The following is a 25,751-nucleotide window of genomic DNA, read 5'->3' as shown; positions in this document are numbered from 1 at the left end:
AGGAGATCCAGCGGCTTTGACTTACAAAGGACAAAGCACAAAGGCAGACTCTAAATAATGGAAACGTGAACAAAATGGTACCTGTTTTTCCAAATTATTATATTAATTTAAAATTACATTTAAAAGCAAATCAATGCCTCCCTCCAACCTAAGAAACTTCTCTGCAAAGGTAGAAAAAGAAACAATCTTATCATCATCTGAATGCTGATTCAGAATACAGTGTACACCGCAGCCTGGGTAGGAGGCTGGAGACTCAGAACGACTTCAGCCTTAGGTAGCCAGTCTGTAGGGTTGGATTCAGCATGCCTATGTGTCTCAGGAAGTGCTATTCAGTACTAAGACAGAGGACATGTCACCCCCATTCACCAACCATATTCATTCCAAATGGGCTACGTACCTGTGGGATCATCAGTACGCTAGGTGGCTTACACAAGCATCTCCAGTCTTTATCACAGGGGGTGGTTTTGTTCTTATGATCCAGACAGCTGCCTATGTTAGTCTCCTCCCGCCCCCCCCCCGTGTTTATTAAATTCCAGAGAGAGATGATCACTAGGTTCTGAGAAAGGCTTTAATTGAGTTCCTGGCAATGAATAGGCAGAATATTTGTATATTAGTTACTTTTCTATTGCTGTGATAAAACACAGCAGTGGAAAGCAGGTTATCAGGCCCTTGGAGTATGCCTTGCCCTGGATCTTTCCTATAGCCCCATTCTCTACTTCACGGCTTCTCTGATAGGCATGTTTCTCCTCCCTCATGCTGCTCTTACCATTATGATTGATACCTCTGAAAATATGAGCCAAAATAAATAATTCATCTCTTTCTGTCAGGTGTTTGGTTGCAACTACATAAAAGTAAAGAACTATGGATGTGGAGTGATATAGTTCCTTGCTATTTATTTATTTATTTATTTATTTATTTATTTATTTATTTAATTTATTCTAAGGAATCAGGTTCTTTGTATAGGGCTGAGTTGAGAAGCAAGAATGAAACCTTTGTGAAGGGTATTTAATAACCATCTAAAGAGAACTGAGCTAGTAAAGTGGTCCTGTAGCTTTGCAAGGATAAAAGCCCTGAGGAGATGGGATTTAGATCTGCCTTTTGTTTGTGGAATTTCCAGTGTCCAACCATGTATCTCACCTGCTGTTAACGTGGTTGATCTGCCTTCTCTACTATCATCGAATTGAAGGAAATCCTAAACCACCCAAACCAGGCATCATAGCCCCAGGAAAGAGTCAGGAAAATGACTTGGTTGGAAAGAAGTTACTGAGATATTTGATAATCAGACAGAATGAGTCCCTACTCTTCATGTTCTGTGACCTTAGGTGACTGATTAAACCTAATTATTGATTGATTTAAAAAAATTTTTTTTTTCAAAATCTCACACTACCTAGACTCTTCTAGAACTCACTATGTAATGAAAAGTACCTTGAATTCCTTCACCTCCTGCCCTCCCTGCCCAAGTGTGGGGGTTACAGCTGGTGCCGCTGTTCTTAGCCCAGGTTTCTTATCAGTCTGCAAAGACCAAGGTCAATGACTAAGGCAGATGTCTTAGACATTTTATACACTTAGCCATGAGCTCAGCTTAGAGCCAAAAAGTTACATGTAACAGGGTCTTTTAAAGCCCTAACTGAATGCCTAATGGGGCAGGGACTCCAGAAATGTCAGATCCCTTCCTGGAAGGAAATGAGTCATGTTTGGAGGTGGCTGTGTTTGTGCAAATCTTTGTCTGTAGTGGGCACGGAGACAGGGACAACTATGGGGATCCTGAGCTGCTGGCATTTTCATTGTCGCCAGCTGAATGTTGAAACCACTCTACAGCTAGACTGAAGACTGGGATTTGAAAGGAATACATTTACCTTTAAGGCCAATTGTCCCTGAATGTCAGCGAGGCAGTGTGAAGCTCTGTGACACTGCTTTGATTATAAAGTGGGTGCAGACAGAATGCCAACTTTAGGCACTTAGATATAACAGCATGTAAAGATGATGGAATCAGTTTTTTCCTGTGAACTATTTTCTTCTTTCCTGTAAACAATGACACCTAGCGCTTTATAAGCAATGATTCATAGCACAGTATAGGGACTGTGGGATAGAGTGTCATTAGCCATCAGCCATGACATCAATGAGCTGCTGCTTGCTAGAATAAGCTGAACGGAAAGAGAGCTGGATTCCACATCTCATGAGAAAACTGCTGGGCTCTGGACTCTCTTACATTGACCTCCCCCACCCCTAATCCTTTTAGATGGACAGACTGAGAGCTAGGCAGGGGTATGCAGAGATGAAGAGGGATGGGAAAGAAACCAGTGCCAGACTGATTCACTGCTGAGGACTCTTCATAGCCCAGGAGGTTATTTTAAAGAAATGGAAATGTTGCTGTTTGGTGAAATGCAGTTGTTAATCCAGTAAGTACACTCTAATGTAGTGGCTTACTTCAGCAACCTTAGCACTTGGGAGACTGAGGCAGGAGTGGTGATACAAGTTTGAGCCCAGGCTAGGCTACAGAGTGAGTTTCAGGCCAGCCTTTCTTACAGCATAAAACTCTGTCTTAGAAAAACAAAATCTACTAAACCAAAAGCCATGTGTGGTGGCTAACACCTGTATTCCCAGTAGTCATGATGCAATGCGGATGCATCACTCTGAGTTTAAGGTCAAATCAGGCTAGATAGTTGTAGGACAGCCTGGAGTATAGTTTAAGAAACTGTCTAAAAAACCAAACAAAGCCAACCAACCCAAAACAAAACAACAGCAACAAAAAACAAACCAGAACAAAACAAACATACAAACAAAACCCAAAAAGACCCAATATACCAAATCCCCAAAGCAAAAGACATGTTAAATAAACTGAATGAAGTGGCCACATCCATATGCCAGCACTTGTGGGGGGTTGAAGAATTAGGAGTTCAAGGCTGTCCTTAACTATATATGACCTTCAGATCAGTTTGGGCATTATGAAATTCTATCTCAAAACATTTTTTAAAATACAGACATGGCTGCCAAACATGAACTGATCAAGGCAGACAGCAATGAACCTGTCAAAGTGGACGAGGAAAAGCCTATAAGATCTCAGTCCTACCCTTCTTACACATCTGCTCTTCAAGCCCTCCTGATGCTCGTTTCTGCCTCTGTCTCGAGTCCCTGGAAGACCTCACTTTCCTCTTGATGCTCTGGACCGTCTGACCCACTTCTCACCATGGCTACAAATCTCACAGAGGACCATTTTGCATCCTTCTGCACTATCTTCCGTGCATCACTGCGTTCAGATTCAGGAGGGGCATGGCATACCAGGCTCAGAACTGCATTCTTCTCGGCTTTCTTTGTTTTCTTGTGCTCCCCCGAGGGACCTGAAACTCAACTAAAAAATTTTTGTTTTACCAGCAATCTTTCGAGCAGGGCTTGCTACTGTCTACTGTCACCATGGTTGGCAGCAATGAGTTGATAAAGAGTTTGAAGAACTGATAAAAGCACGCTAAAGCGTACTTTTATGTTTACAGTGTTAGTTCCAATGAAGTTTTCTGTGGCTTGACTTGCCTTTGTTTTCCTTCCCAGGGAAGCCAAGGAGAGCGTGGTGCAGAGGGTGAGGTGGGACAGAAAGGCGAACAGGTAAGGTTAACTTCTGTCATGAAGAAGGTCACCCTGTAAGAAGGGCCCCACTCAGAGTATCCATTCACTGCTTCTGACGCCACCCTTGCCTCTTCTGTGCCTGCAGAGGAATGGTGAATCTTGCTTTCCTGTTTTCTATCTTGACCTCTCTGCTTACCCTCATCCTGTCCCATCTCCCACTTGTCCGAGGAGCCTGCATCCTTCCATTTTCTTCCCCGTCTCTTCCTGATTGCTTCTCCCTTGTGAAAGCTTTTATCATTCTCTAGGTAACACCCCTTTATCCCTCCCACCACTTCTTGAGCTCTTCTTTATACCTTCATGGTAGTATTTGAAATGTTTTTATAGCACTCCTTGAACCAATCAGTGCCTCCTCAGGTAGCTGGATCCCTCTCCTAACACATAGGAAGATGGCATCAGTACCAAAACTCTGTTCCTTTTGTGAATCCGGAGTACTGCTTCCTTAATGTTCTCCAGCTAGTAGCGCTAGCCGATTCTGCACAGCCTTAGTGCTTTCGCAGTCGCTGTTGTAGATTGTCTCCCCTTCTGTTATTACCCCTTCCTTCCCTTTCTTGCCCTTTACTAACCCTCCCCTTCTGCTTTCACATTGGTCTGCATCTAGCCCCAGTGCTCACAGTAACAAATTCCCTACCTAGCACTGCTCCAGAATCTGAGATACAAAATGAGCAAGGGTGGATCCTGACCTCAGGGCTTATTGATGCAAGTGAGTGCCGGGTGCACCACTGAGCGGCAGTGGTCCTTATGCAGCCAGCTGCATGAGAGCTGTGCTTAAGGTTTGCTCCCCTGCATTTGGCAAAGCAAAAGGCATCTGGGTTACCATGCAATGGGTTGCATGTGAGCAGCAAACACTTTATGCCTTGCGCGGAGTATTGTTTGTGCTTTCCAGTGGAAGGTTTTGAAGGGGAAGAGAGAGAAAGAATTTCTTTGGCATTGTTCTGTATTTTAAGTTTGTTGTACTAGACTAAATGTTAGATGCTAAATATTCCATTACCAAGAGTGAAGAGCTCATTCTGTAACCCACAGGAAACTCCACATGGGGAAATAGAATATTTCTGTAATATTATCAAAATATTGATGTCATAATTAAATTATTCCTAGCTTATTCTGTTAAGGAGGCACAGATGAGGTATGAGTTTGATTCTTACTTTCTTTACTTTCTTCTTTAGTGGGATGCTATAGGCATTTCTGCAAGGTTGGGAGTATAAAAAGATCATTTTCGTGTTCCATTTAGATAAAAGAGGTTTAAGATGTCATCTTTCTTGTTTTTATCTGCATCCTCGGCCACTTCCAAGTAAAGAAAAAATTAACAAGTTCACCAGTGGTGACCTGCACTTGTAATCCTAGCACTAGCATAGCGCAGATGGGATCCTTGGGATTTTCTTGCTAGTCTGTGTGGTCTACTTGAGAAATCCCAGGGCAATGAGAATCTCATATCAAAAACTTAAGGGGGATGGCACCTAAGGAATAGTACTGGGAACTGATCATTGGTCTGTGCATGCATGCTCATATATGTACATGAGTACATGAACACACACACACTCACATACACATGGGGGAGGGAGGGAGGGAGGGAGATTGAGACAGAGAATATGGAATGAATTAGTTCTTTATATCTTTGGCCTTGGTAGCCATAGAATAAACCATGACTGAAAATATTTTTTAGGAGTTTTCCTTATGTGATAACAACTCTTTCTTTAGTATTTCATTGCAGTAAGTATTGCAGGCATTCTAGAGATAGTTTAAAGTATGCGAACAGGTGTGAACGAGACACAGATCATTCTGTACAAGGGCCTTGAAGTGCCCTTGGATTCTGATGTTCTTGGGAAGATATCCTGGAACCAAGCCTTGCAGAAGTGATAACTCTGTGTAAATATGCATGCCCATTTAATTTTCTTTTAGTTCTTCTTTAGTGGGACACTATATGTATATCTGCAAGAATGGAAGTATAATAAAAATATTTTTCCTGTTCCATTTACATGTAAGAGCTTTAATATACCATACCTCTCATTTTTATCTGCATCTTAAGACACTACCATGTGCCCTTCCCTCGCCTCAATGATTTTGAAGCAAATGCTCTTCCAAGACATATTCATTTTTGTAAATATCATAAGGCACTTGCTTTACAGTGATTAAAGTTACATGAAAAAGAGACCTTCTGCGGCCAGAGATTTCAACCATATTTGTCACTGGGCTTAGGAGGCAGATTCTGGATTGGTTATTTGTTTCAAGCAGAAAACTTTTTTTTTTTTTTTTTTTTTTTTTTTTTTTTTTATGAGTCACTTTTAAAGAATTATCTCCTGTGTCTTCCTAGGGTCACCCTGGAGTTCCAGGCTTCATGGGCCCACCAGGGAATCCTGGGCCACCAGTAAGTAGACTAATGGCCTTCATTTCTTGGTTTGGGCTTTCAAGGAATGTGTCCTTGATCCATGGACATTGTATCACACTGGACCTATCTTACTTGAAGGGATGGATTTACCCTTAAAGAACCCAACGATAAGAAGGATGTGAATGGGATGAATATCGAGGGATCTGGGTGGCTGTTCTTGTGCCTGAGGGTCCCTGGCACAAATTGAAGCCAGTGTTTCAAGGTTAGGATGTCCCATTAAGAGCTCCTTTATATGATTGTACAATTACCTGTAGGCTTACTTGCAGGAATAGAAATGAATCAACAGCAAGCACATCACCAGGCAATCCTTCTGAGCTTATAAAAAAAAAGAAAGAACTCCTTTATATTGAACTTGAAAATGCCGATACAAACCCAGATTCTCCCCAATGTTCTGCAATCAATAGCTAATAATTGCAAATTATTGTTCAGTATTATTCTATTCTTCGTCTTCTTCTTCTTCTTCTTTTTTTTCGAGACAGGGTTTCTCTGTGTAACCCTGGCTGTCCTGGAACTCACTTTGTAGACCAGGCCGGCCTTGAACTCAGAAATCCGCCTGCCTCTGCCTCCCGAGTGCTGGGATTAAAGGCGTGCGCCACCACGCCCGGTCTCTATTATTCTTTTTAACCACTAATGATTATTCTCTGGCATTTTTGATAACTAAAATATCCAATTTATTGTACCACTTAAGAAAATACTTTTTTTTTTTTTCTCTTGTAGTAGCTGTGGCCAAGGCCTTGACACAGAGGCTCAACACCATTCTGTACACACAGATTAGTCATGTTGTTTCTCTGCTTGGAGTCAAGTACCGCTGCAGTTCCTAGATTCATTGAAGGTAGCCATGACAACAAGCAGTGGCAATTACTGTCCCTGCTGAGCCCAGGACCTCAGAGATTTCCATGGATTCTCTGTGATTCTCTCAGACCATGCAAACAAGGCCACTCCAAATGACCCAAAGCCCACAGAAAAAGAACCTGTACCAAACAGAAAACAGGATTTTAAGATAAATTGTGAAAAAGAGAGTCAGTTTGGATTATGAAGCTAAAGTTAGGAAATTAAGCTTGCTTTGTTCTTTTACACTTTTTAAAAGATTTGCAAGAGCAGAAATTACTTCTAAGCATGGGACCATCTCCTCAGCCGTGCTTTGCCTTTTTAAGCAGCAACTCATTGATTTCCAGTTGTATTAAGTGATTGAAATAAATCAAACGTTAAAAACTGTATTTGTTTAATGAAGCCATGTAAGAACTTAAAACAGCAGTTGGTTCTTCACAGTGGACCTCTACACTGAGTTCATTAGTCATTTCAAAGAATGAAAAGTCCACTTTAAATCTTTGACATCAACAATATCCCCACTTCTGATTTCAACAGCTTTTGTAATCCCTCAGCTTCAATTCCTACCGATCTTGTTCTGCTAGGTGCTTTTGTGGGGGAAATGATAAGGGGCGGATTAATTTGTTGCCATTGAACTACTGCCTAGAATTCTTAAATTCTTTAAAGACTTACAATTTTACTTATTAAATTATGATGCATTCTATTTGCATATTGTCCTAATAAGTGTTCTTTTGCTGTGATAAAACACCATGACCAGAAGCAGCAAGGAGAATGAAGGACTGTTTGGTTCACATTCCATCACTGAGGGAAGGCAGAGCAGGAACTCAAGGCAGGGACATGGAAGCAAGATCTGATGGAAAGACCATGGAAGAATTCTTATTTCTGACTTACTGTCTATAGCCTGCTCACACTGCTTTCTTATAGCACCTAGGTCCACTTTTCTTGGGACAACACTGTTCTGAGTGGGCTGGGCCCTCTCATAATGACCATTAGTAAAGAAATTATTACACAGGCATGCATATAATCTAATATGGTAGAGTTTTAAGAAAACTTCAGCTTGTGTCAAACTGAACAAATAAATAAAATAACTAGCACACCTATTTTATTGTTAGATCCAAAAAATTAAGCAAAGAAAATCCTGACAAAGGTGGGACTCCAGTATATACTTGGGACAGGCACCCATGCTAATCAAAGAGGAACATATGAGAGACAGATGGCTTTATTAAAAATCAGTTCATTGGTGAATAATGTCTTGTCATGATAGTCTTAACTTCCAAATGCATTCCTTCAGCTGAGGGTCAGACCTTTTTCCCCCCTTTATCCTGATGGTTACAAAACTAGAACATGGCTCTAATATCTTTTTGCCAGAAATTGCAATAATTTAGGTCTCCTTAAGACCATAACAACCGTAAGGCACAGGTCCTTGCTTTGGAGTCTCATGTGTAATGGTGAGTCTGAGACATAGAGGCAATTGCACTCAGCAGCTACTGTGTCTGTTTCCAGTTGAGGGATGCTTTCAGCTTAAATTGATGCTTACTGAGCTTCTTCTGTTGCTATGCTAGAGCTTAGGTGGTGAGTCAGCCCCTAGATTCAGTGGCTCATCCCACAGAAGCAACTCAAGAAGAGAGAAGTAACCAGGATGGACAATTATGCATACATGCTTATTATTTGGCAGGTCCTGTCCAAGTATTCCATGATCTAGACTCCAAGCCCACACAGCTCTTTCATTGTTTATTTTCTCCTCTCAATCAGTGTCTTTCCACCAGATAAAACCTTTACCACTTGGCTTCTGTGCTTTTGATTCCAACTCCACAAAGTCTGGGGTGTGGGGGAAGAAACTTTTGCCAAATTTGTGTAGAAAAATTCAGATTTGAGATAGAAGCTACATTATTTTGGTAGTTTTGGGTTGCATGTGTAATTTCACCTAGAACCTCTCAGGCTATTTGTTTAAATATTACTGATATCTCTATAGTTCATGAATATTACCTTGCTTCTTATCTAGTCTAAGAGATGTAGGCAAATCAAACAGCATCCCATCCTAAGAACTTGCAACCCCTAGGAAACCAGCTGTATTTACAACATCCAGTTTCTCTGAGATACAAGGCTATGTTATAGTTACTTCTCTATACCTATAGCATGGTTAGCACCTACAAAAAGAAAATCACTCAATCAATTCATTTAAATCAATCAAAGGCCACCAAATAGTTATCAATGAAGTTCTGTGAGAACCCGATTGTTCATGCTTCCATGATTAGTCTATCACTACTATGGCTGCTCCTTGGATGAATGATAGGCATATGATATTAGATAATAAACATATCATATTAGATGGCCCACTGTGCATTGTCCTTGGGATGTTTTTGGTGATGGCTAGTTCTTTATGTGCATTGCCTTTTTTCAATCCATTCAGCAACCCACATGTCATTGTTGCTCCTTTTGGTCTTCATTTTACAAAGGAGCTGGGATGTAGAAGGACAAAGTAACCTGCCCTGGATTGCAGAGTAGAGATGCAGGATACACACCCAGAATTCTGATTGGCTGAGCCAATCCCTCGGTCTTGTACTAAGCACTTTTTTCTGAGTCTTCCCAAACATTCCTCATCTTCTTAGGGTGTAGGCAATTTCCCTACTTTCACAGAGAAAGAAACTAAGCTTGTGGATCACATGCAGCAAGTGGCAAGTATATAAATTCACATAAAGAACTACTACTCCCCATGCAGAGACCCATAGCCAAATATTAGGTGGAGCTCAGAGAGTCCTGCAGAGGAAGAAGAGGAAGAATTAGAGGAACTAGGGAGGTCAGGGATACCACAAAACATGCCCCACAGAATCAACTGACGAGGACTCATTGGGGCTTGGAGAGATCAGGGAGCCTATAAGGGTATGACTTAGGTCCTCTACATATATGTTCTGGTTGTATAGCATGGTGTCCTTGTGGAATTCCTAACAGTGGGAGTGGGGAAGTTTCTGACTCTTTTGCCTCCTTGTGGGACCCTATGCCTCCTACTGGATTCCTTTCTCCAGCCTTGATGTGATGGTATGTTGCCTGGTCTTACTGTAGCTTATTATGCTGTGTTTGGTTGATGTGCTTTGAAAGCCTGTTCTTTTCTGAGGGGAGGCAGACATGAAGGTGGATCTGGGGGACGGAGGAGGTAGGTAGGTGGAAAGACTTATGGGAGGGGATGGAGGGGAGGGAAGGGAAACTGCAGATAGGATGTTACATATGAAAGATTAATTTTAAAAAAAAGAATACTGCTCCCTTCATCCCCTAGCTGGTTCTGCCTCTACTCCCAACTGATTATTCAAAAATTTGGCTGAATATCCAGTATATTCCAGGAGCTTCTTAAGAAGAAGAGAAGAAGTCATGGAGTTTGTGATACAGGAATGATTGAGAAAAGAGGAATGTAGACAATAAACAAATTTAAAGTCAACAAATCCTAGGATACCTGACATTAGCATATGCTATGGCAAAAGCGGCTGGGGGTGGGGGAGGGGGGAGGGGGGAGGGGGAGGGCTGTTACTGTGGTTTGTGAGGGGCCACTGCTTAAACTTCTCAGTCTTATAGGTAGCAAATATCTGTCTGAGAATCTAATGCCTAGATTGAGCCTGTGGGCATGGGGACAAAGATGTAGGCAGAAGGAAACCCCCTATCTCTCCCAAAGCAGTGTTATAGATGAATGCCTTCAGCTTACCCTACACTGCTTCCTTATTTCTTTGGACCTTTTCTTCCATCTGTTTGCCTATATCTGTCTTCATCCATAGGTTGACACTAGTGATCCTCTCCCTATTCTCCAAGAAGATAGACCCAGGTGTTCAGTTATTGGTCTGTGTCCCAGTATGTTCTCTTATAGCAATAGCTGGGAAGTCTCTTACAAGTGTGAAGCTTTTCTGTTGTCTTAAGGGTTACTGGCTGGCCAGTGCTTTGCCCCTTCCTGAAACACAGCTGCCTCTCTAGCTTCGATCTGATTACACTTGGAACTGGTCTTCTGCCTTGTGTTTTTTTGTAGGGAGCAGACGGAAATGCCGGTGCCGCAGGGCCACCAGGACCTCAAGGGCCTCCGGTAAGTGCTGTGTAAGACAGAATCATACTTCAGTTGACCTTAATGTTTATCTATTTTGTTTACTACCTCTCCAGTTGTGAGTCCCCACATTCCTCGGGTTCTGTTCAGGGCATGCTTTTCTGAAGGAAAAATATAAGGCAAGCCTTTTGCTAGATGTCTTATTACTTTACCATGGAAATGGAGATTCTGATAGAGTTGTCTAGTAACCTGTGATTCCCCAGTGCAAACAAGCTCTAAATATACAGTCTATCTCTGTCAGAGTAGTTTCTTTTCTAAGCAGCCAAGGGTGAGTGGGAGAAGCCCAGGCTATGCTGTGATATGTTCAATTGTGTGTATCAGTCAGGAGACAGCTCTGTTACCACAACTGTTCCAGAAGAAGGTAAAACATCAGAAAGGAAGGTCATTGGTCAAAGTCCCCAAATCATAGCTGTTGTGATTAACAGTCAAAGGTTTTATCTTAAAACTCAGGATTCTTTTCTCTGCAGAAAGCCTCTAGAACCACACCTGGCTTAGGTGCCATAAAGCAAAGGCTGAACTACAGGTTGGAAGGCCTAGTGCTGGTTGAATTCGTGTATGACATTTAAAGATACATCCAATGTGTCACTACCCTTCATCCCACCTGGCTTCCTTCCCTCCAGCCATTTCAGCCTTGTAAGTGAGAGAAGTCTTGAATCATTTCAGCTCTTCTGTAAACGAGGAAAGTGAGAGTGGAGAAGCAGTCGACATTTTAATGGAAGAGTCAGAGCCGACAGCTGCTTACAGGAAGCTCAGCAGGGTAGTCATGAGAGAGTGAGGGCGCATCCTTGCTCTTGTCATTCTGGCAAGCTCACGTACAGAAGGGACCCTAGGGTACAGTTAGCAACACCACATCCTTCTAGGCCAGCATGGGAAAGTGGTGCCCAGTAGACAAAGGCACACAGGAAATTAATGTTCTGCTCGAGACTTAAGTCAATTTGAAGACTATTAGTTTGCTGTTCTCTCTCCTGCTTCACACCAACTCACCATAGAGCACTGAGATTGAATAACTGACGGCCCCAAGGCCCTTTGTAGGATCATCCTGCGGTCAATCCGTTTGAAGCAACCCATGCATAAATCCCAGGATAGAAAACACCGCAGGCAGCTTCTTATTGATTCTAAGACTATAAAAGATTCTCCCAATAAAACTAATGGACTGTTTGCCTGCGGAGAATAAGATACTGCGCCCAGTTGTAAAATCATTACATTGCTACAAATTAAACTCTATTAAATAAGACTTTGATTCTATCATGGGACCCCTTGGTAAGTTACGGGAGCAGCTGGAGCTGCCCATAGTCCTGACAGATTATCTTAAATATTAAGCTGGGATAAGGTCAAAGTTCTCTTACATGAAACAATGTTGGCTGGGTAATATGGATGGACACAGTTCATACAATCCTAGTTATTCTCACTGTTTTAAATTAAAACATATTAAGTACATGCCATTGTTTTGACATTATTTGAAGAGCAGCAGTATGATGTTGAGTCCCCAAATATCACCTCTTATAATTAACAAAACATGATGTCTAAATAGCCTCTCTTTGCTACTAAATGTTTTGAGGATATAACAACTCTTCTGAAGCACTATGAGTGGAGAATTTTGGATTGATAGATCTTCGTTGATCTTTTATAGATGTCTTATAGCTATCTATTTGTACAGCAAGGAACTTGTAGTTTCAGAGCCAGGACTTAATTTTGAAAAGTCATTATTTTCTGCATTCTGCCTGATTTCAATTAGTTGCTTAATAAATATTTAAGTGTGTTCATTTCCGCAGCAAGTGATTTATACAAGCAAACTTAAGGGGGAAAGTCCTGAAGTGATTTGTACAAGCAAACTTAAGGGGGAAAGTCCTGTGTCACCTTTTGAGCATTCAGCTCTGGTGGTGCTAAGGATTGATCAGGGAGGTTCTGTGATGCAGACTGGGTCCGGATACTCTGGTAGATTGGTGGGGTTGGCTCTTTGTTTTGGAATATGGAGCTGGAGGCTAGTTAGAAAGTTTCTGTCTACTGTGTTTTCTCTGACAAGTGAACTGCTTTGAAAATATTGGAGAAGTGTTTATGATGGCCAGGGAGTCAAGAGGCAGAGTCTTCTCCTGAATTTGCCTCGTGAATGATGTAGCCCAAGGCTTAGTAAACATTAATCTATGAAGAAACAAACAGGAAATGGCTCACACATTGTGAGGTGCTGTTCTCTGTTGTACCTACTCAGCTGAGCTCCTGTAAGGCAACATGTGCCATAGACAGTCCATATGCTAATAGAATATGCATTTCTGCTAATAAAACTTGATTTGCAAGAGCAAGCAGAGGATGAGAAATTGTTGACCCTTTTCTGGAATTACTGTTTTTCCATTGTAAGGTTTTTGGAACAATGAGCATCCAGAAAGATATCCAGAATGCTCCATTATCAGCATCTAAATTTCCCCATGTTAGCTGAACAAATGTTTCCTACTAATGTGGATATTCACACTATTCTCACACATCATAGTAGATGCTGCCATGGGCAGAAGACAGATGCTGAGTTCTGCTGGTTTATTCATTTTTGCATTGGTCTGAGAGGCAGTGTGTTCAGATAGTCCTAAACGTCTTGCAACATAATTCTGTAAATGCTGCGCAGTGCACCGCACACTGAATTCAGCTCAAAAGCATATCACATTCTATGGTTTTTAAGAGCTACAAGAAGCTTTTTCGATGCATATGAAAAGTGTGAATACCTTGCTGAAGTTTTAAACAATGATAAAAGTAAAGCACGATCCCTTCTGCACCGACTCAAGAGTCTGTAAAACAATCCCTGTAAGCACGTGGTGCGGGTATCTTATTCATAGTTTAGAATTGGCTAAAAACCAGCCATTTTGTTTATATGCAGTACAAATATAGCTTAATAAGAGACATGTGTTTTGGTCCCCTGATGGGACCGTTTTCGTAAAAATCTGTATAAATGTGGAATAAACACTTTTGTTTGTTTTCACTTACATTTTGAGGACAAAATAGTAACCCTTTAAAAATAATCTCTTTATGTGATTAGAACGTTAAAGCCTGGCAGCAGAATATTGCCCTGCAAAGGCACTGGGAGGGAGTAAGAAAGTCGTCAAGAGCCCGTCATACTCATGGCAGGAACGTGGAGTGATGGGAAGCTGAGCAGAGCATCAGAACAGTGGCAGCTCTATGCCCATCATGAACAAGATGGGAAACAAACAAAGTGCTAATTGATGCAATTTGGCAAAAATTACTTTGAAAAATAGCACACGTTTTTCATGGAGGGGATAATGACTGGTGGCTTTCTGGATAATGGTTTGGGAATCTCTGGGGAAAATACACAGTGAACACAATGAAACCGTGGATCACACAGGCCTCTGGGTCAGCTTTTCACTTGAGCTGGTTTCTGTAAGTGTGGCACCCCACAGTCCTAGGCTATGTATGCTATGGGAGGAGACAGATGTTGGGATGGATCTGGAGTCATGGCTTTTGAACTCTAATGCCCCAAATCTTCTACAGCCATCTGAAGTTGGATTCCTTGAGTCTCTATAATGTAGACTATGTCTGTCTACACCAGCTTTAACTAAGCTCCTCCCATCTCACAAGACAAGTCCCTGTAAGATTTATTTCCAGAACAAGCTGGAAATAAATGTTAATCATGTTCCTTTCCAGTTGACCAAAGATTTTGTGATGTTTTCTAATATCTTGGCTCTTTCAGGGCAAAGAAGGCCCTCCTGGTCCCCAAGGCCCATCTGGCATCCCAGGAATCCCAGTAAGTACCACTTTAAAGAAACTGGTTTCTCATCAGAAAAATAAGTAAGCCAAAAATGTATTTCGGCCATGTGTGGTAGTGCACATCTATAATCCTAACGCTAGGGAGGTGAAGCAGGATTTAAGGCTAGGGAGATGCTGTCTTAAAATTTTCTCCCCTTTCCTCCAACAAAATGCATTGTAAGAGCAAGGTCTGGCCACTAGTCGAACTTATGGTATTTTAGAAATTTAGAAGAAAAATACATTTTAACGTGATTATTCTGGACATCTAAACTTGAGTGGAACACATCTTAATCCCCCTTTATGCTAAAAATTGGTGCTTTCTTATTGATTTAAATAGTTATTTTCTCTCGTATAGTTACTCAAATATACACACTTCTACATGAATCCCTACATACACGGGTATATAAATGTTTTTTATTTACTTACATCACTGCTGTTACATATTTATAAAATTTGCATATAATATGTAATGGATACCACATTACCTGAGATATTTTTCTGTTGCATATTAAATGATGCAGTGGGCAGTTTCACATGAAGAGTAGTTTGATTCCTTTAGGATGACACCTTAGAGTAGAGTTTAATTGTTACAGTGTAATTATAGCCTAGGCTTTTGATACATCCTACAAAATGACCTCACACAAATGGCTGCTCTCAGATCTGCAAGTTAATATAGACTCCAGTAGGGCTGGGATCTCTGCTTATACTAATTGTCTGTCTGGTAAGTCTTTCTCTCATGAGAATGAGCTCTTTTGCTTGACTGCCCACAGTATCCCACTCTTGTTCCTTCATTCTAGCCACGCTGATTTTCTTTTGGATTCTAGAACACATTGTCATCTCTCCTGCCACAAATGATTCCCTCTGAGGAATCATTTTTGTGTACACTTTGTCTTCCCAGAACAGCCTCTGGTCACTCTCTTTACTGGGTGATGCTTTACAAGTCTTGAGTACTGGGAATGGATCCTAGGGTTACATATATACTAGGAAAATTACTACCGAGTCATATACCGATACCCTAATTCAATTTGCCTTCTGGTTTCCTCCTCCTTGGATTTATTATGTATATATGTGTATGTATGTAATCATAAATGTGTGTATGTAATCATATATGTGCACACACATATATGTATCTGTTGTTATTATATTTACTGACTCTGATCAGACCTAGTATATTGATCCTGCTAGGCATTTACAACCCATTGTTGAAGCCTTTGTTCTTAATGCCAGTCTCAGCCCAGGTATTCATTCCTGTTTCCTTCTCAGCCATGGTCAGTTCCCAATCTCTTTCTTTTGTTTCTGAATCTCCACTCTGGCTCTAGTCTTACTCCTTGTATTGCCATTCAGTATCTATAGTTAGGAAATTCCTATATATTAGATTGGGGACAAATAGTTGAGAATTGTATTGTATGTTTCAGTTTCTATGATGAGGGCATCTGCTTATGTTCAGCCTTGAGGCCCCCATAGAGCAATGAGTAATAAGAGAACTGTGCAAGTGGGGGAATAGCTCTCCGAGGTCCCTTCCTGCTCAACTATCTACCAGGCATGGCCACAGATGGAGGAGGCCTCTCTTAGACAGTTGCCATGAAAACCATGTGTAACCTGTTGATATTCACAGATCTGAAGTAGCAGTATAGAACTTATATACACTACAGTATTGGAAGCGTGTGTGTCGTGTAGCTCGTGCATGAATAGTAATTTGTAAAGGCAACTAAAGAAAACCTCCAATTTGGGTTTTGTACCCACCATTATAATTAATATCGGACAGAACTAGAGGCCAGAAGTCATAGAAATAAGCATGCTGTCCAATGTTCTTCCTCACTCCTCTCTTGTCTGATCTTTAACACTGAGGTCAAAGATTTTACTCCCCATGCTGTCTCTACTTACCCAGCCTTCTTTGTCTTCCCTTTCTGTGTAACCATAATCTTATTACTACATTTCTAGTGCCAGTTGTCACTATTATACCAAGACTGGGCTTGCACTGGCTTCTTTCTGTGCAGAGCTGTGGGCCCCCTTCCCTATGGCCTTTGTAGAAAGGTCATAATAAGGTTATGGGTTCTCCCCTAGTCCACATTACGCAGCCTTCCTTCCTCTCCAGCTTATTCTTATCTATTTCTCTTACCTCCCTCCCCAGCAGTACAATCACTTCAGCTACTTTTTCTTCCTCTATCAAGGAAGACACCTCGTTCCTATCAGACATTTCCTTTACCTTCTACTTGGACAGTGAGTATCACCGGCTCCAATGTGCATGGAGTTCATCATAGTTTTCTGTGCACAAAGAACCTTCCACACATGAATGTATCCCACTCAGTACTAAACCACACCATCAGACATCATGTACTGACATGCGCATGACCTACCTCAAGGTTAGGTATGAACTTGAACTAGACTTAAGACCAGTGGCTTGGAGATGACTTAACTCTGAAGTATACTAGCTGTTCTAGAGTACATGAATTCAATTGCCAACACATTGAGAAGCTCACAACCAGCTGTCACTCTAGGGGATTCAATGCCTTCTTCTGACTTATGTGAGTATTCATATAGATGTGGCAAAAAGATACAAACACACACACACACATACACACACACATTAGTCAAAATAAAATTAAAATGAAACAAAAACTTAATACCAGGTTTTGAAAGCCCTATCATGGAACTGAGGGCACAGCCATGAACATCCCCTGCTTCTCTATCCCTCTTCATCCAGCTTCTTTAATGGTGTCAAGTTAATGCTTTCTCAATCTGGGCTAAGTGGGGTGACAAGGCTAGTGAGTGTCAGCTGAATGATAGCAAGCTCCTGAGCCACACATTCCAAGTCTCAGTTCTACAGTAGACTGGAAAGACAAATCAGAGAGGGGGAATCATTGGTGTAGACCAAGATGTAATAAGCTATATGCTTGACTGTAGGGACTCAGGGATGGACAACCCAAGCTGGACCAAAGAGACTCTTGGAGCTTCCTGAGAGAGGTAACAGGATCAGTCAAAGTCAAGTATGTCTACAGAGAAAGTTGACAGGGCTAAGGAGGAAGGTGTGGCAAGCTGAAGCAGATGCAGAGAGATGTGACTGTATACATGTATTACTAGTGGGCAGAATTTAACCCCTTCCATGCATTTTGCCTGCTATGAGGGGTGCAAGAGCCAGAAAGCTCGCTAACATCTGAGGACCAACACTGAGACAAAAAGATGGACTATCCAGAGACTACCCCCACCTGAGGATCCATCCAATCATCAGTCACCAAACCCAGGCACTATTGCACATGCCAGAATGATTCTGCTGAAGGGACCCTGATATAGCTGTCTCTTGTGAGGCTATGCCAGTGCCTGGCAAACACAGAAGTGGATGTTCACAGTCAGCTATTGGATGGAACACAGGGCCCCCCAATCGAGGAGCTAGAGAAAGTACCCAAGGAGCTGAAGGGGGCTGCAACCCTGTAGGTGGAACAACAATATGAACTAACCAGTACTCCCAGAGCTCCTGTCTCTAGCTGCATATGTAGCAGAAGATGGCCTAGTCGGCCATCATTGGGAAGAGAGGCCCCTTGGTCTTGCAAACTTTATATGCCCCAGTACAGGGGAACACCAGGGCCAAGTAGTGGGAGTGGGTGGGTAGGGGACAGGGCGGGGGGGGGATAGAGAACTTTCGGGATAGCATTTGAAATGTAAATAAAGAAAATATCTAAGAAAAAGAAAAAGAAAGTGAGACAATGAATCTCTATTTACTGAAGGCTATCTCCTTGCTTGCTGCATCTGTGATGTTTCTCCAAATCTTTACCCTGCAGTACAGACACAAGTGTATCCATATGTACTCAAAGGGAAGAAGCCATGGTTCACAAAGTTAGGAACTGCCCATCCAAGCAGCTTTGAATAAACAGTTTTCTGGTCTTGGGAAACCCCATTTTATATCTTAAATTACATAGGAGGCCATACCTAACCCCTTCCACCTGAACACTGTAACGTCACTGCATCAGGGACAAAAGGTCACACTAGCAGTCCCCCAGACATTGCCTTCTTTAATCTGAGTTTGCTGGTGTCCTTTTTTTTTTTATAGCCTCTATCAAACTGTCTGTACAGCTTTCTGGACTCTCCTTCCCATGGTCTCTGTGTGTAGGAGAAACAGCTATGGAGCTGAACTTTTTAATCTTTAGATCTTTAATTCAAATTTAAGTACATCATTTCCCCTTTCCTTCTTTCTCTCCCACAGCTCTTCATACCCTCCCACCACTAACTTTCAAATTCATATCCTCTTTTTCCCTAATTGTTGCTTCATATATATGTGTGTGTGTGTGTGTGTGTGTATGTGTGTGTTTGTATACACATATATATGTATATATGTATATACATACACACATATACATATACAAATATATAAGCATATAAATACATAAATACAATGTGCTGAGTGTATTTCGTGTTGCTTGGCTTGTGTGTATATGATTTCAAAGCTGACCATTTGGTATTGATAGTCTGGGTCACCATCCCTGGGGAAGACCACTTCTCTCTCTTCCAGCATTCCTTAGTTTCCTGTAGTTCTTTGTCTAGCAGGGATTCCCTGAGATTTCTTCCCTCCACATTAGTATGTCTGTTGGTGTCACTGGCTCTTGTTTAGGCTGCTGTGCTGTTGCGGTATCATGTGTGAAGCTTCCTTGTCATTTCCCGGAGGTATAATTTTACAGTAGAGTTCCCAAATCTCTGGCTGGCGCAGTCCTCCTGCTCTTCCTTCCATGTCCCCTGAGCTTCTCACCGCAGAGGAGATGGATCCACGAGTTTTCATTTATTTGAAGTTCACATAGCAATGCTGAGAGCAGCATTCATAAAACATAACAGGTAGCAATGAAGCAAGCAGTGGGACAGTAGGCCAGAGAGGTGAAAAGCATTTCTGATCATTGCTTGCAGCAGCAGCCTCCATGCCCAAGCACTACAGGCTAAGGGCAGAAAATGCACACTTTCTATAGCAGCTGTCTGTAAGTGTGCCAGGGTTTTGCTGAGCATTGCAAATGGATACTTCTGAGACTCTGCAGGGCACATTTATTCTTTCTTTTTAGGTTAAGAGGCACCAAGAGGCCAAGGTTCTATGCCTCAGAGGTGCAAGTAGAATTTAAATCCTACTTGACTGAGTTCTTTTTTCTCTCTCAGCTTTGCTCCTTTCTTTTGGATTCAGGTGGCCCTGGGATTGCACTCTCCTCTGACATCTTTGGTATCTTATGAGACCCTATGTACTTTTCTATAAAATAAACATCAAGGTTATATTATCCTCAGCTAGAGCTGAGATAAGCTGGGTTGGAGGGACGAGAGAGGAAAAATCACAGGTTTTTGTGAAGAGAAGTGTAAGTCACTGGGCTTTCTAGAACCGAGCCACCCCAACCCTCTTTCCCTGCACCCCACAATGCCTTAGGAGCCCTGATAAGTGTTTTGCTCTATGATTTCTTCTTTCTTATTACACATGCCCTGTCAACTTACTCATCAAGAAGGCCCACAGGGAGTACCATAGTGGCAGCTGGTGTTGATAAATAATAGAAATCAAGATACAGTTGCAAAAATGGCCTGCATTTCAGGATGTCAATTCCTGGTCCAGAAACCCCCTTCCAGACTCCAGGGGTTGGAAGAGAATGGGCTGCATTTCCAGATGTCAAGTTCTGACTCAGAAACTGACATTCAGACTCTAGGGGTTGGGGAGATACCAGGGTGCTGCTAACTGAACATGAGGCTGCTGCTACACAGAGAGACGTACGTGAGGTGCCTTCGTGTCTGTCCCTCTTTCTTGCTAATCTTCCCTAACCTAATAAGCAATTTGAGTTTATCTTTCAGGGGGAAGAAGGCAAGCAGGGCAGAGATGGAAAGCCAGGTCCCCCTGGAGATCCGGTAAGGGACTCTACACTTGCCCTCATGCCAAAACCAGCCTTTCTCAGCTCTTCTGAAATCTTGAAGGGGTCCTCTGATTCAGACACATAGTCATGTCCTGTGCACCGGGTCGCTTTCTTCTAATAGTTCTGCATGGAAAACAGCCCTGCTTTGCAGCTGGCAAAACTGTATCTTAGGATAAGCTGACCAGCCAAACTCACATCATGGTCTGGTGACAGCCCAGGAATTTCACATTCAGGCCTCCCAACCTTCCACACTGTACTTTGCTGCCCATGTAGCTTCAGCCCTGGGGGGCAAGTGGGAGATACTGGCTCCTGGTCATGGAAGCTGTCTCCCAGCTTTATCTTTAACACCTGGCCTGCAGGTGTTTATTGTTGCTTTTAGTTTTCTTTAATGGTATTCTTTAGGAACCCCAAGTGAGATGGGAAGACAGAGAGCTCCTGAGTTGTCTTGGTGGGCTCATACCTGGATGACTTAGCTATGACCTCAAAGTCCTTCCCTGGGGCTTGGAGATGTCTCTTGCCTGGATTCAGGGGATGATGATGATGGTGGTGGTGGTGATAATGATGATGATGATGATGATGATGATGATGATGATGATGATGATGTTGATGTTGTTGCCGACGCCACAGTTTCTGGCATTACCCTTGTCTTCACAAATCTAGAGCTATTGTGTGGCTCAGTGGAGTGCTTTCCTATCATGAAGTTCCCCCGGTCCACTACAGCAAACAGAAACAATGCAACACAAACCAAAACAATACCCAAGCAAACCACATGCTTGGTAAGAAAGATAAAGGGCTGAAGGGATAGGGTGAGACCTGGGTTCTGCCCACACCTTCCTGGTTACATAACACAAGCGAATCTACTTCAACACTGGGCAGCTCTAATAAGAGTGAAGGCCCCACCCATGGAAGGATGGTATTGTACAAAGGGAATGGTCAGGTGACTTTATACTCCATAGTCTTTTAGTTACTGTTTGTTTGAAAGGTTTATTTTTCTTATGATTTATTGCATTTGCTTGTTTATTTGTGTTTGGGCGAGCAGTGCACAGGCATAGATCAGAGGTCAGCTTGGAGAAATTGGTTCTATTATATCACGTGGGTCCCAGAAATCTAACTTAGGTTGTCCGGCTTGGCAGCGTCCACATTTACCTGCCAATCATCTCACCGGTCCCTTTTCCCTCTTTTAAATTAATTTAATAGTCAACTTGATTAATTATTCATTAATGTGTATTCTCCTGCATTCATTTATATATACTACGCCTGAGCAGTGCCATGAGGCGAGACAGAAATTGGCATCATATCCCCAGGAATTGAAGTTACAGGCAATTGTGAGCTACCGGATGTAGGTGCTGGTAACAAAACTCTGAGCTTTCAGAAGAACAGCAAGAGCTCTTAACAGCTAAGTCATCTCTCCAGCCCGAACTTTTAATATTCTAAATCAATGTTTATATATTCAATATTGATAGAACTAAATTTAATATAAAAATGAGATTATTTTATGCCCAGTACCAGCAATAACAATAGCAACAAAGTGCCTTTGGATGCTGGAGTTCCTCCTCATCAGCTGTGTGACCTTGAGTAAATCGAATAGCCTCTCTGAGGTTCAGCCTCCTTCAGTTAGGTGAAGGGTAATATGCTAACTTGCTAGAAGTCGTGGATCAAATGAGGTGAAGAATGTACAGCACACAGGGTTTATCTAACTCTTAATTATTTTAGCGAGGTTCTCTTTGCGACTGCTCTACTTTCATGCCTGGTGAGGTCTTAACTGTGAAGCCTTTGCAGCCGCTAAGTGGGATTATATAAAGGGTTTTTTTTTTTTTTTTTTTCCTAGTGAGGTTCATGGTCCGTTTAATTTGCTTGGCTATAAACTATTATGACTCATTCCAAATCTAACACGGCTTGCCCCAAGCACCTTCTTCATCACTTTATACTGTTTGTCAGTTGCAACAGCCCAAGTTTACTGCTGAGGGGGAGGAAAAAAAATAAGGCCTTTCCAGGAGAACAATGTGGGATGCTCTGTGGAACTGCCCAAGGAGGCAGATGACAAACAGAGGGTAGAGGTTTTGGGAGGGGTGCACAGGGATAGAGATGTTTCTGGGTATACCTGGGGCCAGGAACAGCCAGACCATCATTGCATTTTCCAATTAAACCCCAGTAAAACACGGGGTTACAGATGTTCTTGTCCTTAGATGAGGAAACTTGGGATACACAGAGGCTGATAGCTAGACTAAGGTCTTCCAGCGGGGAGTAAAATCTCTGGGACTCGAATCTCTGAGGCTGATGCAGAGCTCAGTGCTCAAAGCTCAGAGCCATGATCTACTTTTGGGCTGAATGACCATCGTTCCTACAGCACAGGGTCATTAGTCTTTGCTCCATCGGTTTATTGATTGCCTGCTCCAGGGACTGTCATTTTGATACAAGACCGGTCCTATTCTGGGCAAGCAAGGATCATACAGGAGATAGTTGGATCTCATGGACCAGGTCATACGCAGTGATCCCACAAAAGTAGTGAGACTCTGGGACCCTGAGCTATGCCACCCTGAGCCCTTCTATGGCTTGCTGTGGAATTTCACTGCAGAGTCATCTGATATTTTATTCCACTGAGGTGCATTAGGAGGAAGTTGGCAAAGATAGGTGGAGTCTGGGATACCCTGAGATCTTGACACAGAGACTCGGATGCCAGGAAGGAATCCTACCAATTGAAGCCCCTGTAGATGAGGAGACAAATGGATCACGGGGAGAGAAGGTCATAAAAGACAGACTGGTGAGCAGTGCCGTCAGAGACAACTGATATTCAGCTTCTCTCCTGAGAAACTGTAAGGAGCACACTGAGAATATCTGTATCTTCCAAAGCAGCAGGGGTGCCCTTATGCCCAAGGCTGGGGTATGAGGATAGAGAATGGGAAGCAGTGGTACAAGGCTCTTCTCCACATTGACCCATTCTCCTAAAGGGCCATACATGGAGAAACAGACAGATGGAAGGACAAGAGGTTGATGATTGTCCAATGGATGGATGAACAAGATAGACACTTTGAATTGTCCATTGTTTAATGTTTTAATAAGATATAGTTGTGTATCCCTTGTTGTTTAGGAAGAAGTGCAGTTTCAGTTATCATATCAATTATAAGCCTCCCACTGTGTCCTCAAAAAGATGACCTAACCTCCCTGTGCCCCATGTGGTTTTCCTAAGGAGCATCTTTCATCAGTTCTCAGTGAGGATTCATCATGATTCCAACCATCTTAGTTGTGTCTAATGCGGGGATAACCCTTAACTGATACTGGCTGTTTGTTTGCTAGTAACTGGGCTAGTACTGATGATCACCTTGGTTAGGGGGCAAGGCTGAGCCCTACAAAGGTGGACTATCTGAAAGATAAAGCTGCAGGAACAGATGCAGGGAGGAAATGGCAACCCAACACCTGGATAAGCCAGGGCAGAAAGCAGCAAGAAAACATAACTGCACATCCAGCCTTTGATCCCTGGTTTTCGTCTGAAATCTGTCTCTAAATCTAAGAATGCCCCACCCCCTCTCCCTCTCTTCTAATGGGAATCCCATGATAATCCTCAAATTTTACTTTGTATGAAAACAAGGTGCAGGGAGTTTCCGGAGTGCCATGTTCTCAAGCTAAAGTGAAAAAAGATCCCAAATTGGCCCAGTTGCCCACCCAACAGTCCCCTTTCACCCCTTCCTCTGCATCCTCTCCCCCACTTTTGAGCCTTTTGTCTGGACCTCATCTGCCTTACTTCATGTCTTGGTTCTGTCTGGCAAAATGCCAAACTGTGGGCAATAATTTTATGTAGCAAGTGTGTCCTTTTATCCCTTTGTATCTGAGTACCTGGGGTGTGGACAGGGCTGCATGAATCAGATCACAGGCCTCTGTGAGTGGTGTCACTGGGGGCCCGAGCAGAGCCCCTGCCTGGGTGTCAGGAAGCTGAGGTATTCTTTAGCTTTGTCCTTAGAAGCCTGGTAAAATAAAATGCCTTTGATCTTCAATGTGCCCATTGGAAAAGTGTAATGGTTCATAGCCACCTTGAAGTGCTTTTATGAGTCAAGTCATTAATAACTAAGATGGTTTTATAGTTTCTCATCAGCCACAAGCACTCTGACAGTGAAGGGGCCCTGTGAATGATTCATCGAAGGATAGGACTTGAACTATCATCACCACAGGAAAACTAGGAATACATCAGGCCTGAACGTGGAGACTGAACTAGAGGAAATAACATTAGAAATGCTAGAGTCAGGGCTGCTAGCCTGCTTGGCCAGAGGCACGTGGGAATGGGGTGGCATGGCAAGTAGGCACAAAACATCTCAAGATCCTGAAGATGGGAGGCTGAGTATTTTCTTTTTTCTTTTCTTTTCTTCCTCAATTCAGGGCAAGACAGGAGAGCCAGGCCTATCAGGAGCAGAGGGAGCCAGAGGTCCACCGGTAAGTGCAGACCCCATGCTGTCCCAAGGAAAGGTTGCAGGGTTTCTGAGTTATAGAAAACCATCTCCCAACATTCTGGTGCTTGTATGACCAATTCTGCTTTCTCTGCAGGGCAATCAAGCTTTTATCTTCCAGACTATGAGCCATCTCATGCTAATTGACATTTCCAGCTTGCTTTATTATTTCTCTCTCTATCCCAACTTCCATGTTCTCTACTTGGAATAACTGAAAGAAAAACAAGAGTGTTCTGTTTATTTTGTTTGGTTTTTGTTGTTTTGATTGATTACTTTTGTTTTTTCCTTTTCTCTGTTTTGGAGACAGGGTTTCATGTAACCCAGGCTGGTCTTGAACTCACTGTGTCACTGAGGATAGCCTTCAATTTCTGTTCTTGTTTCTGCCTTCTGTTTGCCTACACCACTCTGCTGGGTTTTTCAGCGATGGGGATGGGGCTCCAGGACCCTGTGTATGCTAGGCAAGCACTCTTTCACCTGCACTACATCCCTAGCCCCTTCCTCTAGTGCCCTCACTAACCCTTTTCCAGTTGTGTAAGTCCATTCTAAGTGTCTGTGATAGTGATGGCCATACTAGGAAGAAAGTCCAGAATTGTGCAAGGATGAACCTAAGTTGTTTCTGATTCTACAGCCGAGTAAAGTACAGTCAACGTTTACTCTTTTATCATATTTAGACTTCCTTGAATAAACTACAACCTTTCCATATGATTTTTCCTTTTATATTAAAAAGCCGATTTTTTTCTTTTTTTAATTATTATTATTTTCTTTTACATTTCAAATGCTATCCCAAAAGGTTCCTATACCCC

General features: G+C 42.4%; 1 protein-coding gene across 1 annotated transcript in view; it reads left to right on the top strand.

Moving 5' to 3' along the window:
• The window catches only part of Col22a1 (collagen type XXII alpha 1 chain), a 232,623-nt gene that overhangs the window by 177,740 nt on the left and 29,132 nt on the right, over positions 1-25,751 (top strand). The window contains exons 47-52 of the mRNA XM_021217030.1: positions 3,544-3,597; positions 5,927-5,980; positions 10,836-10,889; positions 14,596-14,649; positions 20,454-20,507; positions 24,881-24,934. Coding sequence (XP_021072689.1) covers positions 3,544-3,597; positions 5,927-5,980; positions 10,836-10,889; positions 14,596-14,649; positions 20,454-20,507; positions 24,881-24,934 — 324 coding nt within the window. The remainder of the gene's footprint in view (positions 1-3,543; positions 3,598-5,926; positions 5,981-10,835; positions 10,890-14,595; positions 14,650-20,453; positions 20,508-24,880; positions 24,935-25,751) is intronic.

The sequence above is a fragment of the Mus pahari genome, chromosome 17 (assembly GCF_900095145.1).
Source record: "Mus pahari chromosome 17, PAHARI_EIJ_v1.1, whole genome shotgun sequence".
NCBI classification, from domain to species: Eukaryota; Metazoa; Chordata; class Mammalia; order Rodentia; family Muridae; genus Mus; species Mus pahari.
This window is presented reverse-complemented; position numbering and strand designations above follow the sequence as displayed.